The sequence below is a fragment of the Ursus arctos genome, unplaced genomic scaffold (genome assembly GCF_023065955.2).
Source record: "Ursus arctos isolate Adak ecotype North America unplaced genomic scaffold, UrsArc2.0 scaffold_19, whole genome shotgun sequence".
NCBI lineage: Eukaryota > Metazoa > Chordata > Mammalia > Carnivora > Ursidae > Ursus > Ursus arctos.
Window position 1 is genome coordinate 38,929,089 of NW_026622863.1, and position 18,152 is coordinate 38,947,240.

An 18,152-nucleotide genomic window follows, 5' to 3' on the forward strand; every position below is an offset into this window, starting at 1 on the left:
GCGGGCAGCCCTCACCAGCCAGGCACAGACCAGACAGGTGGTCCCGCTCATCACCAGAGCAGTGAGTCTTCTTCCTAAGGATGCGCTTGATTCTTCAAAGGAAGGTTAAATTTCATGTAGTCCGATTACTAGGACACAAAATAAGCCATTACGGTTGGCAAAGTAAAAACAGTTTGGGTTATAAACAAGGTCAGACATGGTCCAGGGAATAAACAGGTGAGTGAGTTCACAATACAGGACGTACACACAACACTGCTGTTGGAGGTTGGATAAAAATGCTCCTTATTAAGTAGCGGTCTTGTTCCTTCTGCAGAGTATTTACTGACTGTCCACTGCGGGCTGGTATCACTGGGCTCTGGGGATGTAGCCATTAGCAAGAAGGTCACGGCTCTTGTCTTCAGAAAACCTTTGGTCTGTCCAGATGATCAACCACAAGTATTTCTTGAAGAGGGGCCTCCGGAAATGGGGGAAGTTTCTCCCATGCATATTCTTTCAAATTACTGTGCAAGGTTCAAGGGGGATGGAAGCAATCTAATCTTGTCTGCTGTATGGGAGCGAAAATGGACCTGAAAGAGTGCTCAGACGTGTCGTGTCTGCTGAGGGCCTACAAAACAGCAGCCACGTGCTGGGGACATGGTACACAGAAGCCCGGGGCCCCTCAGCTCCGTGTCTCTTCAGGCTCAATGAGCTTCCAAAGACAGACTTGTTGACCGTTCCCAGAGGAGAGCGAGGACACGTGGCCACAATGGGGAGCACGCAGTTTGGGGGGTCCAGGGGTGCCATTTGCCTCTCTCCTTCCTTAGCTCCCCTGTTAATTACTCTCATCCACGCAGGGGCACGATGGCCTCTGTGCCTGCCTCACTGGGTGGGGGTAAGGCTCAAGCAAAATGCATGGAAACGTTTTTTGCAAAACTATACAGCATAAACAGAATAAGATATTTTCCAAAAGCTTCAGAGAAGTTACCGGAGTGGTTTTTTTCCTAGGTTACTAGGTACATTCATCATAAAATTATTGGAAAATTGCATGATGCCAAAGTGATACTGGCTTTAGGAAATACTGTGTGGATCGATCCCATGGTGAGTATGCAGTTTTCTTTCTTTTTTTAAAAAGATTTATTTATGTATTTGTCAGAGAGGGAACGAGCACACAAGCAGGGGGAGTGGCAGGCAGAGGGAGAAGCAGGCTTCCCGCTGAGCATGGAGCCTGATGTGGGGCTCAATTTCAGGACCCCGAGATCATGACCTGAGCCAAAGGCAGACACTTACCCAACTGAGCCACCCAGGCACCCTGAGTATGTGGTTTTCTTAAAAGAAATCTGTTTTTGGATGGACCCCTTAAATTACATTATTCTAATTTGTTGCTTGAATAATGGTTTGCCTCAAGGAAGTGGAGGCTTTGAGGGGCTTTGTGTTAGGGAGAGTTGTTTTTTTCGATGTTATTTGGGTCACGAATTGTAGGTTTCTTTGTTTAAGGGAATCCCTTAACGTTGCAAGCCAACATTCACACAAAGGAAACAAGCTTCATGACACTCTCCTCGCTACATGTGACAGTCTCTGATATATACAGTTCTGTTCCATGTTTTCTCAAGCATTGGTTGTCCACCACTAAATCGGTGTCACAGTCCTCTGTCCACAACACTGGGGAAGGCCCGTGTCAGGGCTGGGGTCCCCACGTGGGATCGGTCACGTCGAGGACTCCAGGCCTTGGGCTTTCAAAGATAGGTTTTACTACGTTTACAGTTTCTGCCTCATTCCTTCACCAAATATTTATTGAGCACCCACTATGTGCTAGGTCCTGTGTGGGACACTTGGCTTCTGTCCATGAACAGAAACTCCTATCCCATAGAGCTGACGTAGGGGTGGGCAGGACTGAGTATCAGACCAGGACCTGTACGTGGGGCCTCCCCGCATCCCCTCTGATGCCGGCATCACCGCCCTCTGACTGCTCGCATCCCAAGAACTCTGCTTTCCAATTTGAAGTTCTCTGTTGGACTTAAATCTTAATCAGTATGTTTATAACATTTAAAAGAATTCCGTTCATAAAATTGTTCTGCTGAAAGTTATTTTTATGAGAATGGAAAAGCCTTAACACCTACAAAGAGGAGTTTGGGTGTAAGATTTCAGAGGTCCGAGGAGACAGTGATTTTTAGTGGATTAGGTAAAGATTCCCAGTGCAGGTCAAGTGAAGATTTGAGGTCTTGGTTTATATAATAGCATTCTGGTTCTTCACTGGAGAGAAAAAAAAATGGAAATTTTATTAAGAGATTTTTTTTTGAACAATAGCTAAGGAAATGAAGCGAAAAAGAAATCTGGTATTCTGCTCCCACAGCTCGTGTAGCGGCATCCATGGCATGGTAGAGCAGAGACAGCCCCCCCCCCCACTTGCTTCCTTCTCCCCCTAGACTGCTCAGCCTCCAGTGTGAGGGGAGAAAGGCTCTTCTGCCATACCCAGATGGGAACACATCCCTGGTGTTGGCTTAGGAAGGTGCTCCCGCTGGTCGCAGCCGGCTCCCCCCCCAGCCGTGAAAGGGACGCCCAGTCTTGGGTCCGCACCGCCCATCAGCAGGAATCGCAAAGTTGCAGGACCTCATAGTTTGTGTAAGTTAAGAAGGATGAGAATCTTTTGGTTGCAGAAGGAAACTAGTGGAGGAAACTGCCCAGAACACAGGATTTAGGGCCATGGTGTAGGCCCTTTCTGGGTATCGACGTCTCTGAGCCTTAGGGTCCTTGTTGTTAAGAGAGGTAAAAAGTTAGATCTAGGAACTTTGTGTGTGGTCCCAGCATTACAGGGTCCCCCCAACCCCAGCCCTCATCGTACTTCTGCAGGGTGGGAGTGGGCTCTGGAAGAATCTCACATGTCCCCTCGGTTATGAGATCAGCTGGAAGCTGCAGAGAGAGGCCCACGATCGCGAGGTCACACGAGAGCGTTTCCCATTGATTTGAAAGTTCAAAGTCTGATTCCTGCAAATGGACTTCTTCTTTGATTCAAGGTGCACATTACAAAACTTTCAAATTTGAAGACGTCCGTTATTGATTACAATGTTCGTACTGAAATTTTGTCGACGGGAATGGGCATTGACAACTCCGAGCATGTGGAACAGCTCAGGACTTTACACGAAGGAGCTAAAATGCTACATGGTGCTGAAAGCCTGAGCCAGGCCCTGTAAGTGGGTTTTTGTCTCCCTTTGGGAAGTGCTGTTCTGTGGGAATAGAACTCAGGAGTTTAGAGACTGTACTACGATTTATTTACCCGTTCTGCCGATGGGAGACACTCCCCCCGCTCTGGACCACTTTGGTAGTACTGTCGACGTTCTCCTTCGTGTGTTTGGTGCACGTACGGAATTGCGGAGTCATAATTAGAGCTGGTGCCCAGTAGTGTTCCGGATTTGGTTGTCCCAGTTGGCACTTCCACAAGCCAAACAGGAGAGACCATGGAAGTCACTGGAAAAGTACACGGCATCCCCACAGGGTGGTCACAGAGCAGGCTCAGTTATCCCTTGATTCTGGGAACGGGAAGGAAGGTGCCGTGACTAGTGCGGAAACGCGGGGAGAACCGTAGGTGTGGGGGTGAGCCGTCTGGGTGAGATCTTGTTTGGACCCTGTGGCCATTTGCAAGCATTGGGCTCCCACTCTGAAGAGGTGGAGCCCTGAGAAGGTGTTGAGCAGAGGAATGATTTAGTCAAAAGATCCTTGGCTACTCTGTTGAGAAGAGGCTGGGGGTGGGGGACAAAGGCTGTGCCAAGAGCTCAGGACAGGGTGCTGGTGGCTTGGGCTGGGACGGCTTTGTGGAGGTGGCAAGAAGTCGCTGCTTTCGGAATGTATTTGTAGGGAGCGTCTGGCCTCATGGAGGCTTGTTGGCGGGTCCTGGGTCCTGACAGCTGGGACCTGGATGAGAGCCCAAAGGAGTGAGTGTCAAGGTCCAAGGGCTGAGTCCTGGGGGCCCAGTGTTGGGAGGTGGGTGGCTGTGGGGACCCTGGAGGGGAGCCTGAGAAGGAGCAGCGGCAGCGTAGGAGGAGGCCGGGGAGGGCAGATACCCAGATGGTAGGTGAGGGGGTGTCTCAGAGCAGGGAGTCCCGAGCTTGGCAGACACTGCCAGGAGGCCTGAGGAGTGAGCGCGGCGAGCCGGCCACGGCGTCAGCCTGGGGCCCCTGGTGACTGATGAGCGCAGCAGAGTTTCAAAGAATGTTGCAAAGGTTGAAATACTTCAACCTGAAGTTGTTAATTTTTATCTTAATGAATTTGGGTGCCCGTGGGATTAGGAGACATGTCCGTTTCTACACACTTCCAGGAAACAAAAATCGCTCCATGCTTAATTATGAGATTTTTTTTTTTTTTAAGACAAAGATGTCATTAGAGTTCAGTAGATTCGATGAACACGAGGCTCGGTCACTTCTGTGAGACACAGCAGCTGCACCCGAGCCTCGGCTCCGTCCTGCGCTCGGCCCTCGGCACGCTCGGTTTTGCACGTGTGCAGCAGTCTGGCGCACGTGAGGGCTCACACACAGGCAGGAGCGCAGAGGACTGAGAATGAGGGTGTACAGATGGCGGCTGCCCAGCAGAGACTCCGTTCAGGAGCTGGATCGGGAAGCTGTGGTGGTAATCTGGATCAGAACGAGAAGGGTACCATTCTTACAGCAGGCTGGGAAAGAGGACAGATCCTGGGGACGTGAAAAATCTGGAAGCCATAGGACTTGGGGTCTGACAGACGTCAGGGTTGTGACTGTAGAATTCTGAGCCCTGGGCTGGTATTGGCATGGTGGATGGTGTCACAGTGCTGGTTGGGGAGGAAGAGATCTCAAGTTGGTTTGAGACACGTCAAGTGTAAAGATTATGGAAAGCATAAGCCTGGAGCTCAGGAAAGCTGCTGGGGAAGACTTGTCTGCTGGGAGTGGAGGAGAGTCACCATTCGGGAAGTGTGTGACAAGGAGGGATGGAACCCCAGTGGATGGGGGTCTGGTGAAGGAGCGAGAGCTGGGGTGGAAGAGAGGGGGTTGGAGGGTCTGGTGCTGCACCGTGGGGAGCATGAGGCCTGGGGAGGGGTCTCTGCCTGGGTGGTTGGAACACAAGATGCTGCCTTCGCCATTTGTGGGATGCCACTCACAGGCTTCATGTGTGTCGACCGGAAGTCCCTTTGGAGACACACACGCACACCCCCCATGCCATAGTTGTGTGTGTGCACATGTGCACACATGCGTGCACGTATATATATGGGCTTGCTCCTTCAGGCTGGAATTATCTCTCAAAGGATACACAAAAAATGAATTAGATTGTCACCTATGAGGAAGGCAGTTGGGTGGCAGGGGAACAGGGATGAGAGATATTTGCTGTGTAAGACCTTTTCATTTATTTCAAAACATTGAGCCACATGAAAGTGGTTATCTGCTCAAAAAAAAAAAAATTAACATTTTTAAAGAATGAGGCAGCCCTCTGTGTACTGATACAGAGTAATCTGTCTCTAAGTATAATCAAAGGGGCAGAAAAGTGAATGGAGTAGGTTCCCAGGTGTTTAAACAGTGTGTATGTGTGTTTTAGATGCAGATGGCATTATATGCTTGTTTATGCAAAGATCGTTTCTAGAAGTAGCCCCACACTGGTAAGGGGGTGTCTCGGGGAGGAGGAGCTGAGGGACTAGGGCAGGGGCGCAGGATGCTTTTACTTCCTCCCCTTTTATTCATTTTGAAATGGGTAGCAGGGCTGGTTATTCTCAAATGATTTGAAAGGGAACTTTTTTGGTTAATGAGTTAATGCACTTATCTGCCAGTATGTATCGATGATGTACTCTGGCCTTGCACAGGGGCCGCAGCAGGGAGCAGAGCTGGCGGCCCTGCCCGCATCCAGGAATGAGCCCTGACCCCTGGGCAGGTCTGAGGGTGTGGTGAGTGCCTGGTGGTCTGTTGGGGCCTGTCTTCCTCTTCTTGCTGGGATGGCCCCATGGAGAGCCAGAGTTTGCTGTCTGTCCGACTCCAAGTTAACCTTCACCTCTTCCGTCCAGCGCGCCTTCTCCAGCGGAAGATGCTGCTCGTCTGCAGAGCCCACGGCCACAGGACAGCAGCTCAGAAAGAGGTGCGGACTCCGAGACAAAGCCAGAAAACCAGAAGCATGGTTGGTGATTTAATACATGGCTCACTTAGGGGCATCGGGTGGGGGGGGGGCGCTCAGTCGGCTAAGCGTCTGCCTTCAGCTCAGGTCATGATCCTGGGGTCCTGGGATGAAACCACTGTTGGGCTCCCTGCTCAGCAGGGAGTCTGCTTCCACCTCTCCCTCTGCCCCTCCCCCCGCCCGTGCTTGCTTGCTGGCTCGCTCTGTGTCTCTCAAATGAATTTTTAAAAAAATCTTTAAAAAAAAAAAACAAGGCTCACTGAAAATCATGAAAGCTTGGAAGTTTTCCAGTGTTGAGGCTTTCCACTTTTAGAGGAATTCTATAGAAGGTGACATAAACTGGTATTAGCTAACTTCCTATTTTTGACAATTCTGCTTCCAGTGTTTTTTTCATAGCTTTTCCCTTTTTGTTAATGGAGGTGTAATGTTCATCCAGGGAAGTACACACAGCTCATCAGAATTCTTTACGTGTGTGTCTCTGTCCACTGACCGCACCCGGATGAGGCGGTTGAACGTTTTCAGAGCCCCAGGAATCTCCCTCTCACATCTTTCCCACCTGAAACCCTTCCCAGGAGCCGCTGTCCTAGTGTCCATTGCCGTCAGCTCTGCTGAATTAGAAGCATAGAGTGGGCGCTCCGGTGGCCGCTGTCGCCCGGCGTTTGTCTGTGAGACTCAGCCAGGTGATTACAAGGAGCGGTGCTACCTTCTTACTGCTGAGCGGTATTCTGTGATACGAATATACCACAAGTTACTCTCTGTTCACCTGTTGATAGGCACTGAGGCTGTTTTCAGTTTTTGACTAGGATTAGAGATGCTGTGAACATTCTTGCCCAAATCCTCAGATGGAAGATTCAAGGGTTTTAGACCGAGAAGTTCAGATGGCATTGTTTTGGGAAGTGCCGTGTTCAGCACTGGTTCTTTGCGTAGATTGGCGACCAGATGCCTTCCCCTCTGGTGCGCATCCCTGGGCCTCGCGGGTTAAGGTGGCCACCAGCAGTAATGCCTCCCGTGTCAGAGTGACTTTACTTACCTGATTGTTTAATTATAGTATTTGTTAGAGCCTGTTTTTATTAATTCTAAGTGTGGTGCATTTTATTTTTATCTAATTATTCTTTGCAAGTGGATACTCGGAAATTGATACCTTTGTCAGTAGTTCCTTGGCTAAAAGTTACATGAAGTGTGAGAAAGCACAGGTAAGTACGTGGAGTGTATGGTTACGTACAAATAACTTATTGGAACGTTTGACTTTCTGCCCAGAAACTTTACCTGAAAACCCGAGTGATTCTTCCCTTCACAGAACCACAGAGCCTCTGAAAAGGTACGTCCCACCCACGGCCGGGGTCTACTTCCCTCCCCCCTCAGTGAGTGAATTGTGTGCCCTTGTAAGCCATCGTCTTCTCTCTTAGCTTCCACCCACAGATAAAGTGGTTCCAAAAAGATGATGTGGTCATACTGAAGATAAGAATAAGGAACGTAGAAGATTACAAATGTAAATATTTCCGAGATAGAGTCATTTTCAGGTAGGTTCACGTATGTCTTGTAGAGTGTAGTCGAAATCACTTTTAACATGTTAAAAGACTGGCCTTTCTTTCTGTACCCCTAGTGGCTGGGTGGGAGAGAAGTTTTACTTGGCCGATATGGAGCTGCAGGCCAACATCGTAAAAGACGCCTGCAAATGCACGATCGTGAACGAGGAACCTGTAATCACTCTTGCAAAAGAGACCAGGGGACCTTGGTGCAGCTTGCTCAAACAGAGGGTGAGTGGAAATGAACCATGCCTGGTCTCAGTGCCCTGAGCGTGACTGACTTTGTCATTTAATGTCACCTGTTCTGTTGAACAGAATCCTAATGTGGCTTTTGATTTCGATCACTGGGAAGAAAAGGAAGAGGACAGCCAGTTCCCCCAGGGTAAGAGGGGGTGCGCCCACTTCCTGGGGAGTCGCAGGTCTGAAGGCCATGGTTTGAGGACTGTGGCCCTCGTGGGAACAGGTCGTTACTGTGAGGCCCTTAGGATGGCTTTTCTCCTTGTGGTCGATCTTGGTGCTAAATGTTCTGGTCTGAGGAGGCATCAATTCTTAATTATAAGCATACCTTCTTATAACCCTTTTACAGAGTTTCTTCAGGAGGGTAATTAATTTCTAAGCAGGCACATTTTACCCACTCATTTCTTGTCTAAAATAATGAAAATATAAAGTAAGTCACAAAATAGGTAGAGCTCTAGAACCTAAGGAACTTTTTCTGCATTGGCCAAAAAAATGGCAGGGCTCGGGGGTGGGGGCGATGTGCTCATTAGTCTGTAGTTAACAGATTGTTCAATAACATCAAACTCTTGTAGCTGCGAATTCTACAAACCTGCAGCGCCAAGTGGCAGAGCTGGCTGAGAGCAGTGACCGGCCGTCGGACAACGACGGAAGTGAGAGTGAATGAACACGAGTCCAATCCGGAAGGGTGGCCTGAACCGCACACGGACAGACGGACACGCTGTGTGACTGGGAGCTCAGGAAACAAGCCGTCATGGCCAGACCTGTCTTTGACTCAAGAGTAGATTCTGACCAGGCATCATACTGTGGCACTGGGATCGGTACTGGTGGGAGATGGGCTGCGGGGATAATCAGAGGGGGTGGGCGCTGGTCTGACCCGGGCCCAGCATCCACCGGCCCCCTCGGGCCCGCACTGCCTCTCGCACGGAACCTGTCCCAGCACAGTCGCCTTGAGCAACGGGGAGCATGGCGTGCCATTTGGGGGATGGATTGTCCTGTCCGGAGCTAGTCTGTTCACTTTTCGCGGAGACCCGGCTGGTACCTTGCCGAAACCCTGGTGTTATGCATGTAGGTGGAGGTTTCCGGCTTACAAGCGCGTGCTTTCCACCCTGAGCTGGCTGGGATTCAACAGACCCTCTGTTCACCTGTGCCTGTAGTATCCTGAGGAGACCGGTGGCGACCCACGGATCGACCAGGGGCGAAAGCACGGTTGCCTCGGCCGCCGCCAGCCAGACCCAGGGCTTCTGGGGGTAAAGGGGCTGCTTCGGAAGAACCGCCTGACCCTAAACAGTCCTGGGCACGCGGGACGAAGGTTTCTCTTTAGTGGAAATGGAAGAGGACGTGTGGGGCGCCTGGAGGTGGCCCTCAGAAGAGCCGCATGTGGGGAGCCCTCACGGCACTCACGACGCTATCCCGGAGGAGGGTGTCCGGCCGTCACCCCCTAGCTGCAGGAGCGCCCTGAGCCGGACTTCCCGTGTGAACTGGAAGAGTTGCAGAGGGGAGCGAGACGCCAGCCCTGCGTCTGTCTTCAGCAGGAGGCGGTGGCTTTGCCTAGAGGCAGGAAAGAGGTGACCGAACGTGACCGTTGTCTCTGCCCCCGAGACCTTTATTATTACACAGCAGAAAGCACAGATGTCCCGGTAGATAAGCCACCGCCTGAACGAAAGGTAAACTGTCACCAGGCTGTCCTGTGAGCAGGTTTGGATCACACTCTCTCAGTTTCCTCATCTGTAAAAGAAGACCTTCCGCTCGCTGCGTGGCCTCGTCGTCCTCCTCTGGGTGCTGCCCCTGGACGCTGCTGGGCAGGGGAGCCTCGAGGGAGGGAGGTGGGGGCCCGGGCCGCCGGTGGGAGGACGCCAGCTGGCTGCTGCCGGGCTTCCCATGGGCTGCTCCGTGGGTGTCAGGATTGGCACACGAAGTACAGGGGTGACCGTCCTTTTTCTGGGCTAAATCGGGCAGGCTCTTCAGGAGGTCAGAAGTCCTGGTGTCTTTGCTGGCAAAGGTTTGACTCTGCGGAGCTCTTGTAATGTCCTCAGCAGGTGTCGGCTTCTGTAGGTAGAGCTTTTGCTCCCACTGGGGGAGGCCTCTGGGCAGATGGCCAGGCCGCCTGGGTGCACTGGCTTGCCCCGTGATTGCTGGCCACCTGCCGGGGACGCTAGCTTATATTCACTCTCTTTTGTAAAACATAGCAAATAATAAGAGCAAATAATAAAGCTGCATAAATCGGGGCGGGAGTCCTGGTTCACAAACAATGGAAGGGGGATCGTGGGGGAGCTGGGCTAGATGTTTAAATCTTGATTTCTTTGTTTCAGACATTTAAATTTACTATTTGAAGTTCTGAATAACATTTTGTAAGACATAGACAGTGACTTGTGAAATGTAAACAATTACTAATTTTTTTGTTCTATTAATACGTATTGATTTCATGTTTGGAGAAAATTTCTGAAATGCAAGGTAAAAGTACCTTGTCTCTGCACTTCTAAAATTGTTCACATAGTCGTGGTGTGAATGTCTTTTATAGGATATCAATAAAATTTCAGTGTTTTCACAGAAATGCCATTTCACTTTTTTTCTTAGACCGTATTTTCCCTGAGTGCCAAATGCAAAATAGAACTGTATTCACTACCACCCTTTCTGGTTTGACTGGAGTGCCAGTGAAGGCTGGGGGGAGGGGGGCCTGTGAGGCCAACCACTGATTGTGGTTCCTGTCGTGGGCATCAGGCTCCAATGGTTCTGGATGGTCAGCTTTGCACTGGGGACCTTGGCACTCAGCCCGGGATAGACCCGCCTTGTACATCCCAGGTAAAATACAGGGGCTCGGTACTTCTGGGGGGCATTAAAATATTTGTACTTTAGTATGTTAAAAATCTATTTCAAGTAAAGCAAAAGTTTTACCTATTTTATATAAAATATATATGTATACCTTATTGATGAGTTTAAAGAATACCCTTTATTTACATAGGTGTGGCAGGCCTGCCCTGTTAAGGAGTCCCGGCGTAGGGGGCAGTCTGCTGAGCCTGGCCGCCACGTCTCCGCCTGCTAATTTAGCAAACATCCGTCACTTCAGAGCCCCCACCCAGCGAATTGAGGAGGTCTACAAATAGCAGTATTATGAACATCTGAATACATTTTTTTTTCTTAAGGAAAACATCAGGAAGAAATAACAAATATTGCTTACAAAAATAAATTCGTCGTGGCTCGGACTTGGCTCCGGGAGGCTGAGCTCGTCACTCTGGAGTCTCCTCCGGAGGCACCACTTCCATGAGCATCTGGAGGTGCATGGTGATGGGCCCTGGAGTAAAAGCCAGTCAGGAAGTGCGGTCAGAGAGCTGTAATGAAAAGCTGGCTTCACCTCGTTTCTCGGTTCCTGCCCCGCGGCTCAGGGGACGTGGGCTGAAAGTAGTCGGAGCCATGCTGGGAGCTACGGTGGCTTCCCTGGAGGTAAGTTATTTCCTAGGGAAGCTCTAGGAGCCTGCTAACGGTTTTCCTGCCACCAAACAGTGTCCTCTGGGTAAGGTCGCACAGCTCACTTCTGTGTCTGTGCGTAACCACCACTGACGGAGAGTTGAATATTGAGTTTGAAAGCCCTGGGCCCGCATCTTGCTTAAAAGCTAGATTGTTCTTTTCACTTCCAACCAGTTCTTGTAGGGAGCAGCTTGGCTAAGACCCATTTTATACCCTTAGGTTGTGTCATCCTGGCTAGATTATCAGTATGATCAGATCTAAGGTCAAGGTCAGAGGCGGGGTGTGGGGGGGGATGGCTGTTCTAGCACTGAATGTACTTTCCTTTCTGCAGTAGTGTGCCTGCAGCCCTCTCTCAGCGTAGGGCTTCGATCGGAGTAAAGAGGCCGGGCGGTGGGGAGAGCTTGTTCAGGAAAGGGAAAATCCCTGTGGAAATATAAAGCCCTATTTCGGGTGTGGTTTCACTTGACTAATCAACATGAAACAGACTCTCTCTTGCTTATTATAACACCGCTGTCGGGTTTCACAGGGGAGGAATGCAGGCCACGCCAGGATCTGAACGGCCCAGGTTGGAGAAGGGCGTTCCCAGTTCCCGCTGGCTCTAAGTCTCAGGGTCACCCTCACCGGCGTCCGGTTGGGTGTTGCTCTTTTGTACCCTGCATGTCTCCCTGAATTGCATATATAGACAGAGGTCGAAGCCCCAGAGGAGTGCGGAGGGGACGGCTGTACTTCCTGCTCTCTGTTCAGACAAGCTGAAGGAGAAGGGGCAGATGTTGGATCACATTGACCCATCAACATTAGGCGGCTGTGGTATAGATCCGGAGTGAAACTGCACAGCCTGATTCCTGCCTTGTAGAAACAGTACAGGGAGAGGGAGACCAAGAAAAGGGTCTTCAGGTGATGGATCACTGATGGCCTTGGCCCCTGATGGCCACGGGGTGCTGGCACTTCCCTGGGGTCGAATCTATGGTGTGGACTACGGCACCGTGAATGTCTCTGTGCTGTACTCAGAGTTCCCTTGATTGAAAGCGGTGAGCAAGAGCCAGGGCTTTGGCATGGGAAGGGTCAGGCCCTCGTCCCAACGCTGTCATGTGTTGGGTGTCTCTGGGATGCTGCTGGGCCTCTCAGCAAGGGAAGGTGGTGCTCTGGAGGTTGGACGCACAACCATGTGAATATGCTCATTGGTACTGAACCATACTCTTAAAGATCATTAGGGTGGTCAATTTCATATTATGTGTATCTTACAATAAAAAAAAGCAGATGGTGATTTCCCTTCCTACTTGTTTACAGTAATTGAGTAGAACAAAGGCAGAGGCCACAGGTGGACCCCAGAGGTGTCCCACGGAGGAGAAGGTGAGATTCGCTAGCTGCACGAGCTCCTGTGATAGGTGAGGTTGCGGGATGCGGTGCCTGTCTGTGCTTCCCTAAGAGAACAGTCCCTCTGTTGGTACTTACTTGAGATTTTCTGAGCCCATCCAAACTTATGGTGGACAAAAAGGAAGTAAAATATAAGGCCACTCAGTATAAATAATACACAGTAGAGGTACTCCAATGCAGGTTGGCTGACGATCGGGGCCACAACCAGAAACACGGATATGAGGGTCACCAGGATGGGGATGAAAATGGGCACCTGCAGACAAACAACATGGTGTCATGACCTGGCCATGTGCATTGTCTTCCCGAAAATTTTCATCCCAAACAAATGCTGTTACAGAATGTATATCCATGACTCCATGGGCCCATCCTCCAATTTCAATCGTTTTAAAGTAATTTTGCCAATCTTTTGTCATCTAGTCTACCTTTTTTTCTTTTCCCTGGAATAGAAAGAAAATGTCAGACATCGTGTCATTTTACCTGTGACACCATTCAGTGTACGCCTCTGAGGAGGACTTTGTTTTTAACGTGTTCATTCCCTGCTCTCTCTGTTACTTTGTCATTGATTTAATGTAGGAATTGGACGATTCATCCTAACGCAAGGTCTTAATTCTACTTTGCCTGAGAACTTGCTCCTCTGTCCCTCAGATGTCCCGCACACGGTCGTAGTTGGAGCCGTGTGCTTCCCTTGTAACACATCACGAGGCCCTTCACGTCCCATTGTCCCATTTCCGAATCACCAAGGTCAGTCAGTGGGTTCAGGGGCCGGGGGGGAAGCCAGTGCCGCCACATCGTGACTCCTCCCTCTTCTCCAGGGAGCTCTTTCCTTGCCGCTGGAAATGGGACTTAGAAACCATAATCTGGGGGGTCTGAGTACTCATTGTTCTTTTACAGGGACAGAGAGAAAATATTTTTTTTTAAGAAGGGAAAAATCTTATAAGTTCATACTGATATTTCCAATTCATTGCATTTTTCCCTTTAGACTTTTTTTTCTTACACTTCTGAAAATCTTGTTTCTTAATGGCTTTAGCATAGTTACTCACTTGCTTTATCCTGTAATATGCCCATAATAAGTAGCCAGAAATAACTGTACCAGTCCTACCACTACTATAAGTATGGTATGAAGTGTAAGATTTCTTATAGTTCTTTTTAACCTCAGACTATAACCCATAAGGGAGATTCATTCAAAATACTGCCCTTCAGTTTTTCCCTATGTGGTGTTGTCCTTTACTTGTCACAGAGTAAGGTTTCTTATCTCCATTTGTTTTCAGTTTTGAGGGATTTGTTTTTTCCCTTTTATCTTAATTTTTAACATATTATCATTTAAAACTTTTTATTGATTTTGCTTTTCTCAATTATTTGTTTTTGAGAATAAATAGAAGTGCATAGAAGCACAACCATACACGCACCTGTTCGTCTTCTGCTACCCCCAGAAAAAAAGCTCGCAAATACATAATTGATAGTTTTGCACTTGGCTTTTTCCTATGAATATATTCCAGAGAGAGTGCCGTAGTAACACACAGACCATGACTCCTCCGTCGTTTCCTGCCGCGTCCCACTCCACTCTGTAGATGTATCATTTATTTGACCAAGTCTCCCATTGATTACCTTCTGGGTCGTGCTGAGCCTTTTGCTAGTACAGCAAATGCTGCAGTAAACAACCTTGGATATATTTCATACTTTTGCCAGTATTACCCTGGGGGTAGATTACCTCACAATGGGGTGGCTGGGCCAAAAGATAAGTGCAAATGGAATTTTGCCAGATGTTGCCAAGTCCCCCTCCCCCCCATAGCGGCTACTCCATTTGTATTCCAGCTGCCATGTGCGAGCAGCTGCTTCCCCGTGGCCTCAGCAGAGCGCAGTGGGGCCAGAGCGTGGGATCTCTGCCGGTCTGACGGGCAAGCGGTGGCACCTCCTCAGAACTGGGGCCCGCGTTCTCCTGTTACGGGGCGGGGGTGGCTCGGTGGGGTTCGTCCGCTTCATTTGTAAGTGTCATTGCAGTATCTCTCTGAACTGTCTTTTCATATGTTTGTTTTTTTTGTTTGTTTATATGTTCTGTCCATTTCAGATGTTGTTAATTCCCATCTCCATTTTAGGCACACTTTAAATGAAGGATATTAGCCCCCTTTTTGTGATATTATTGCAAGTATTTTCCCCATCTGTTATATATATGTGTGTGTTTTAACTTCTCTTTTTTTCAACGCCTAAATTTTTATTTCATTGGGGTTATGTTTGTCCATTTTTTCCTGAGTACTTACAGATTTTGAGTCATAGGAAAGATTTCCCCCATTTCTGGATTACAAAGCAATTTATATATTTTCTTCATGCATCACCATAATATTTACATTTTAGAACCTTCATATTTTAATATCCTCTTTTCTGTTTTGTTGGCTATTCTTCCATCACTGTGAACTTTGTAATCAACTCCTGCAACTCTAGAGAAAATTCAGATGCATCGTGATCTTAAATGTTTACATTAAAAAATGGTGACATCTTGGGGCTCCTGGGTGGCTCAGTTGGTTAAGCATCTGACTCTTGATTTAGGCTCAGGTCATGATCTCAGGGCTGTGAGATCGAGCCCCAGGCTGGGCTCCTTGCTGTGTGTGGAGTCTGCTTAAGATTCTCCCTCTGCCCTTCCCCACCGCCCCCCCTTTAAAAAAACAACAAAAAATAGTGGCATCTTTAGGACACTGGTTTTTCCTAAGAACAGGTGTGAATTTTCACTTGTTCAAGTGCCTTTTCTGTCTTTCAAAAGAATTCTGCTACAACTTAGAGGCCTCACCTCTTGTTAAGGTTCTGGCGAGGCCCTTGTTTATTATTTGTTTTGGGGAATGAGGTGCTCTCTTTGACACCTTTTAATTGGATGTCATTTGTATAAATAAAGGCTATTGATTTTAGTGTATTTCTTTGCCTTTTTTTTTTTTTTCAAGTAGGCTCCATGCCCAGCATGGAGCCCAATACAGGGCTTGAACTCACAACCCTGAGATCAAGACCTGAGCTGAGATCGAGAGTCAGACAGTTAACCAACTGAGCCATCCAGGAGCCCTGTTGATAGAAATAATCTGAAAAATCAATAAAACAACCTGTACCTAACTTTTCACTTTAATTTTTTTTTTAAGATTTTAAGTAACCTCTACACCCGACGTGGGGCTTGAACTCACAACCCTGAGGTCAGGAGTCACATGCTCTACTAACTGAGCCAGCCAGGCACCCCTGTAGCTGACCTTTTAAAAAAAATGGGACAAAGCACAAACACAAAGAAGAAACAAAAATGGGGAAATAATCTCCAGAATATAGGAATTTAAAAAAATCATAAAACTAATTTGTACAACCCCATATAAATAAATGTGATGAAATGAACAATTTTCTGGGAAAATGTAAAGTTACTAAAAGTAAGCCCAACAGAATCAGAATTCTCAGGGAAGTTCCAAAAACCAGATGATCCAATTAAGAATCTTAAATTCCCTTTTTTGTTTAATTCCTTATACACTCTTTTGGTTTTCTTTGTTCTTTCTCTTGCTTTTTGAGTTGCTTATTTGTTTTCAGTTTTAATGTTGTATTTAATGCAATGAAACTCCCTCAAAGCACTGATCATAGATAATGTCTTATTATTTTTAGGAATTTATGTACTTTCATTTCCTATTGGACTGAAAAGTTTAACATGAATTGCCTGTTTTGCATTATAGATAGAGAATGTGGTTTGTCTTTATTACTGATTTTTTACCAAGGTTTTCTTTGGGGCATTTGTCAGTTTTCAGACATGCGCTGTACGCACTTGAGAAGGTGCATTTGCTCTCTTGGGGATTCAGAGTGTGGAACGGTCTCTAAGATCTGCTTTGTTCTGTGAGGGCTTGTCACCTATACCGGGGAGATTTCTGGGTCTGTCTTGGACTGAAGGGGGCCACGTTAAAGCGCACTGTGAGGGTGTGTGTCTGTGGCTTCTTGTACTTGCTGACGTTTCTGCTTCATCACAGTGGCTACCGTGTGACTTGGTGAGCAGGTTTTCATGCCTGCCATCTCTTTCTTGTGAATTTTAGCCGTGAGCATCACTGACGACACTGAAGTGCCTGTGCTTTGGGCAGGAGAACTGTCATCTGCTAAGATCACAACCCCTGCCTTCTGTGTATTTTCATTTGCCTGGTAAGTCTTTGCTTATCCTTTTAATTTTCTTACAGCTTTGTAAACCTGTCTGAAGATCTTCTCCCTTTAATGGTTGGTTTCAGCTCATTTAAACTAAATAAGCCAGTTTATTCATGTAACTGATAAGTTTGGGCTCCACACTGTTTCTATTCCCATATGCAGGCTTCTGCTTATTATTAGTTTATGCCCTTAAACAGGGACATTCTGCAGGAAAACTCTCACCTGAGGTCTATTTCTCTTATTTTATTCTATTTTACTTATTTATTTGACAGTACAAGCAGAGGGAGAAGCAGGCTCCCTGCTGAGCGAGGAGCCCGATGTGGGGCTTGATCCCAGGACCCTGGGATCATGACCTGGGCCGAAGGCAGATGCTTAACTGACTGAGCCACCCAGGCGCCCCCCATTTCTCTTATTTTATATAGGAAAAAAAAAGATGATGTATCACAGGAAACCCCAAGTTCCTACCCAATGTCCTCAGATATAACTATAACACAGTAAATGCATATAAATACCCAATGTGCATTATACCAGGAAATAAACTGCTTAAAAAGTGATTTCCTGCTGACCAAGCAGTTATCACAGTTGTTAACAAGTGGTTACCTTTGACACAGTGACACAGTCTCCCAGCATGAGTGACACGTGACTCTCACTTGGGGCGCCCATAGACGATTCTGACTTGTCTTGAATTTGGAGTGCAATTTGAAACTTTTCTCTCACGTCTTGAAAATACCATTTTACATTTTGGGATTTAAATATTAATAATTATCAAATAATTATATTAAGGGGTACCTGGGTAGCTCAGTTGGTTAGGCGTCTGCCTTCGGCTCAGTTATGATCTCAGGGTCCTGGGATCAAGCCCGGCATTGGGCTCCTTGCTCAGCAGGGAGTCTGCTTCTCCCTCTGCACCTGCCCCCCACTTGTGCTCTCTCTCAAACAAATAAAATCTTTTAAAAAAAATAAAAATAAAAGACTCAAACTTCATTTAAAAAATAATTAAACCAATAATTAAATAATTATAAGTTGATAAATTATAAAATAAGTATTGGTTTAATAATTTTCCCATATAACTAGTAGCTAGAAATAGTATAAGAGATTTATAGAGTCTACAAAGTTTGGGGTGTTAAAAACTAATAAAAACAAAAAACCCTAATATCCATTCTACCAAGAAAATGTTAACCAGGAAGATACTCTGATTTGCTTCCCTACTGGAGTCTTAATATAGCGGGTCTTTTATGATATGGTCTCTTGTGAGCGTGTGTGTGGGTTTATTTTGGATATATCTTTTGGGATCTATAAATGCTGTTTTTGTTCTGAGAG

The 18,152-nt window shown here is 47.5% G+C and overlaps 2 protein-coding genes across 2 annotated transcripts in view; one reads left to right on the forward strand and one right to left on the reverse strand.

Annotated features, from left to right (window-relative positions):
* The window catches only part of TDRD12 (tudor domain containing 12), a 58,679-nt gene extending 49,950 nt beyond the window's left edge, over window positions 1-8,729 (forward strand). The window contains exons 25-32 of the mRNA XM_026484277.4: window positions 985-1,077; window positions 2,991-3,163; window positions 5,993-6,102; window positions 7,357-7,417; window positions 7,506-7,619; window positions 7,703-7,856; window positions 7,941-8,007; window positions 8,435-8,729. Of these exons, the coding sequence (XP_026340062.2) occupies window positions 985-1,077; window positions 2,991-3,163; window positions 5,993-6,102; window positions 7,357-7,417; window positions 7,506-7,619; window positions 7,703-7,856; window positions 7,941-8,007; window positions 8,435-8,526 (864 nt within the window). The 3' untranslated portion in view covers window positions 8,527-8,729. The remainder of the gene's footprint in view (window positions 1-984; window positions 1,078-2,990; window positions 3,164-5,992; window positions 6,103-7,356; window positions 7,418-7,505; window positions 7,620-7,702; window positions 7,857-7,940; window positions 8,008-8,434) is intronic.
* A 711-nt stretch (window positions 8,730-9,440) lies between these two features.
* The window catches only part of SLC7A9 (solute carrier family 7 member 9), a 32,535-nt gene continuing 23,823 nt past the window's right edge, over window positions 9,441-18,152 (reverse strand). Inside the window, exons 13-15 of the mRNA XM_057314313.1 lie at window positions 12,777-12,951; window positions 11,038-11,151; window positions 9,441-10,002 (exon numbers count right to left, since the gene is read on the reverse strand). Coding sequence (XP_057170296.1) covers window positions 11,087-11,151; window positions 12,777-12,951 — 240 coding nt within the window. The 3' untranslated portion in view covers window positions 9,441-10,002; window positions 11,038-11,086. The remainder of the gene's footprint in view (window positions 10,003-11,037; window positions 11,152-12,776; window positions 12,952-18,152) is intronic.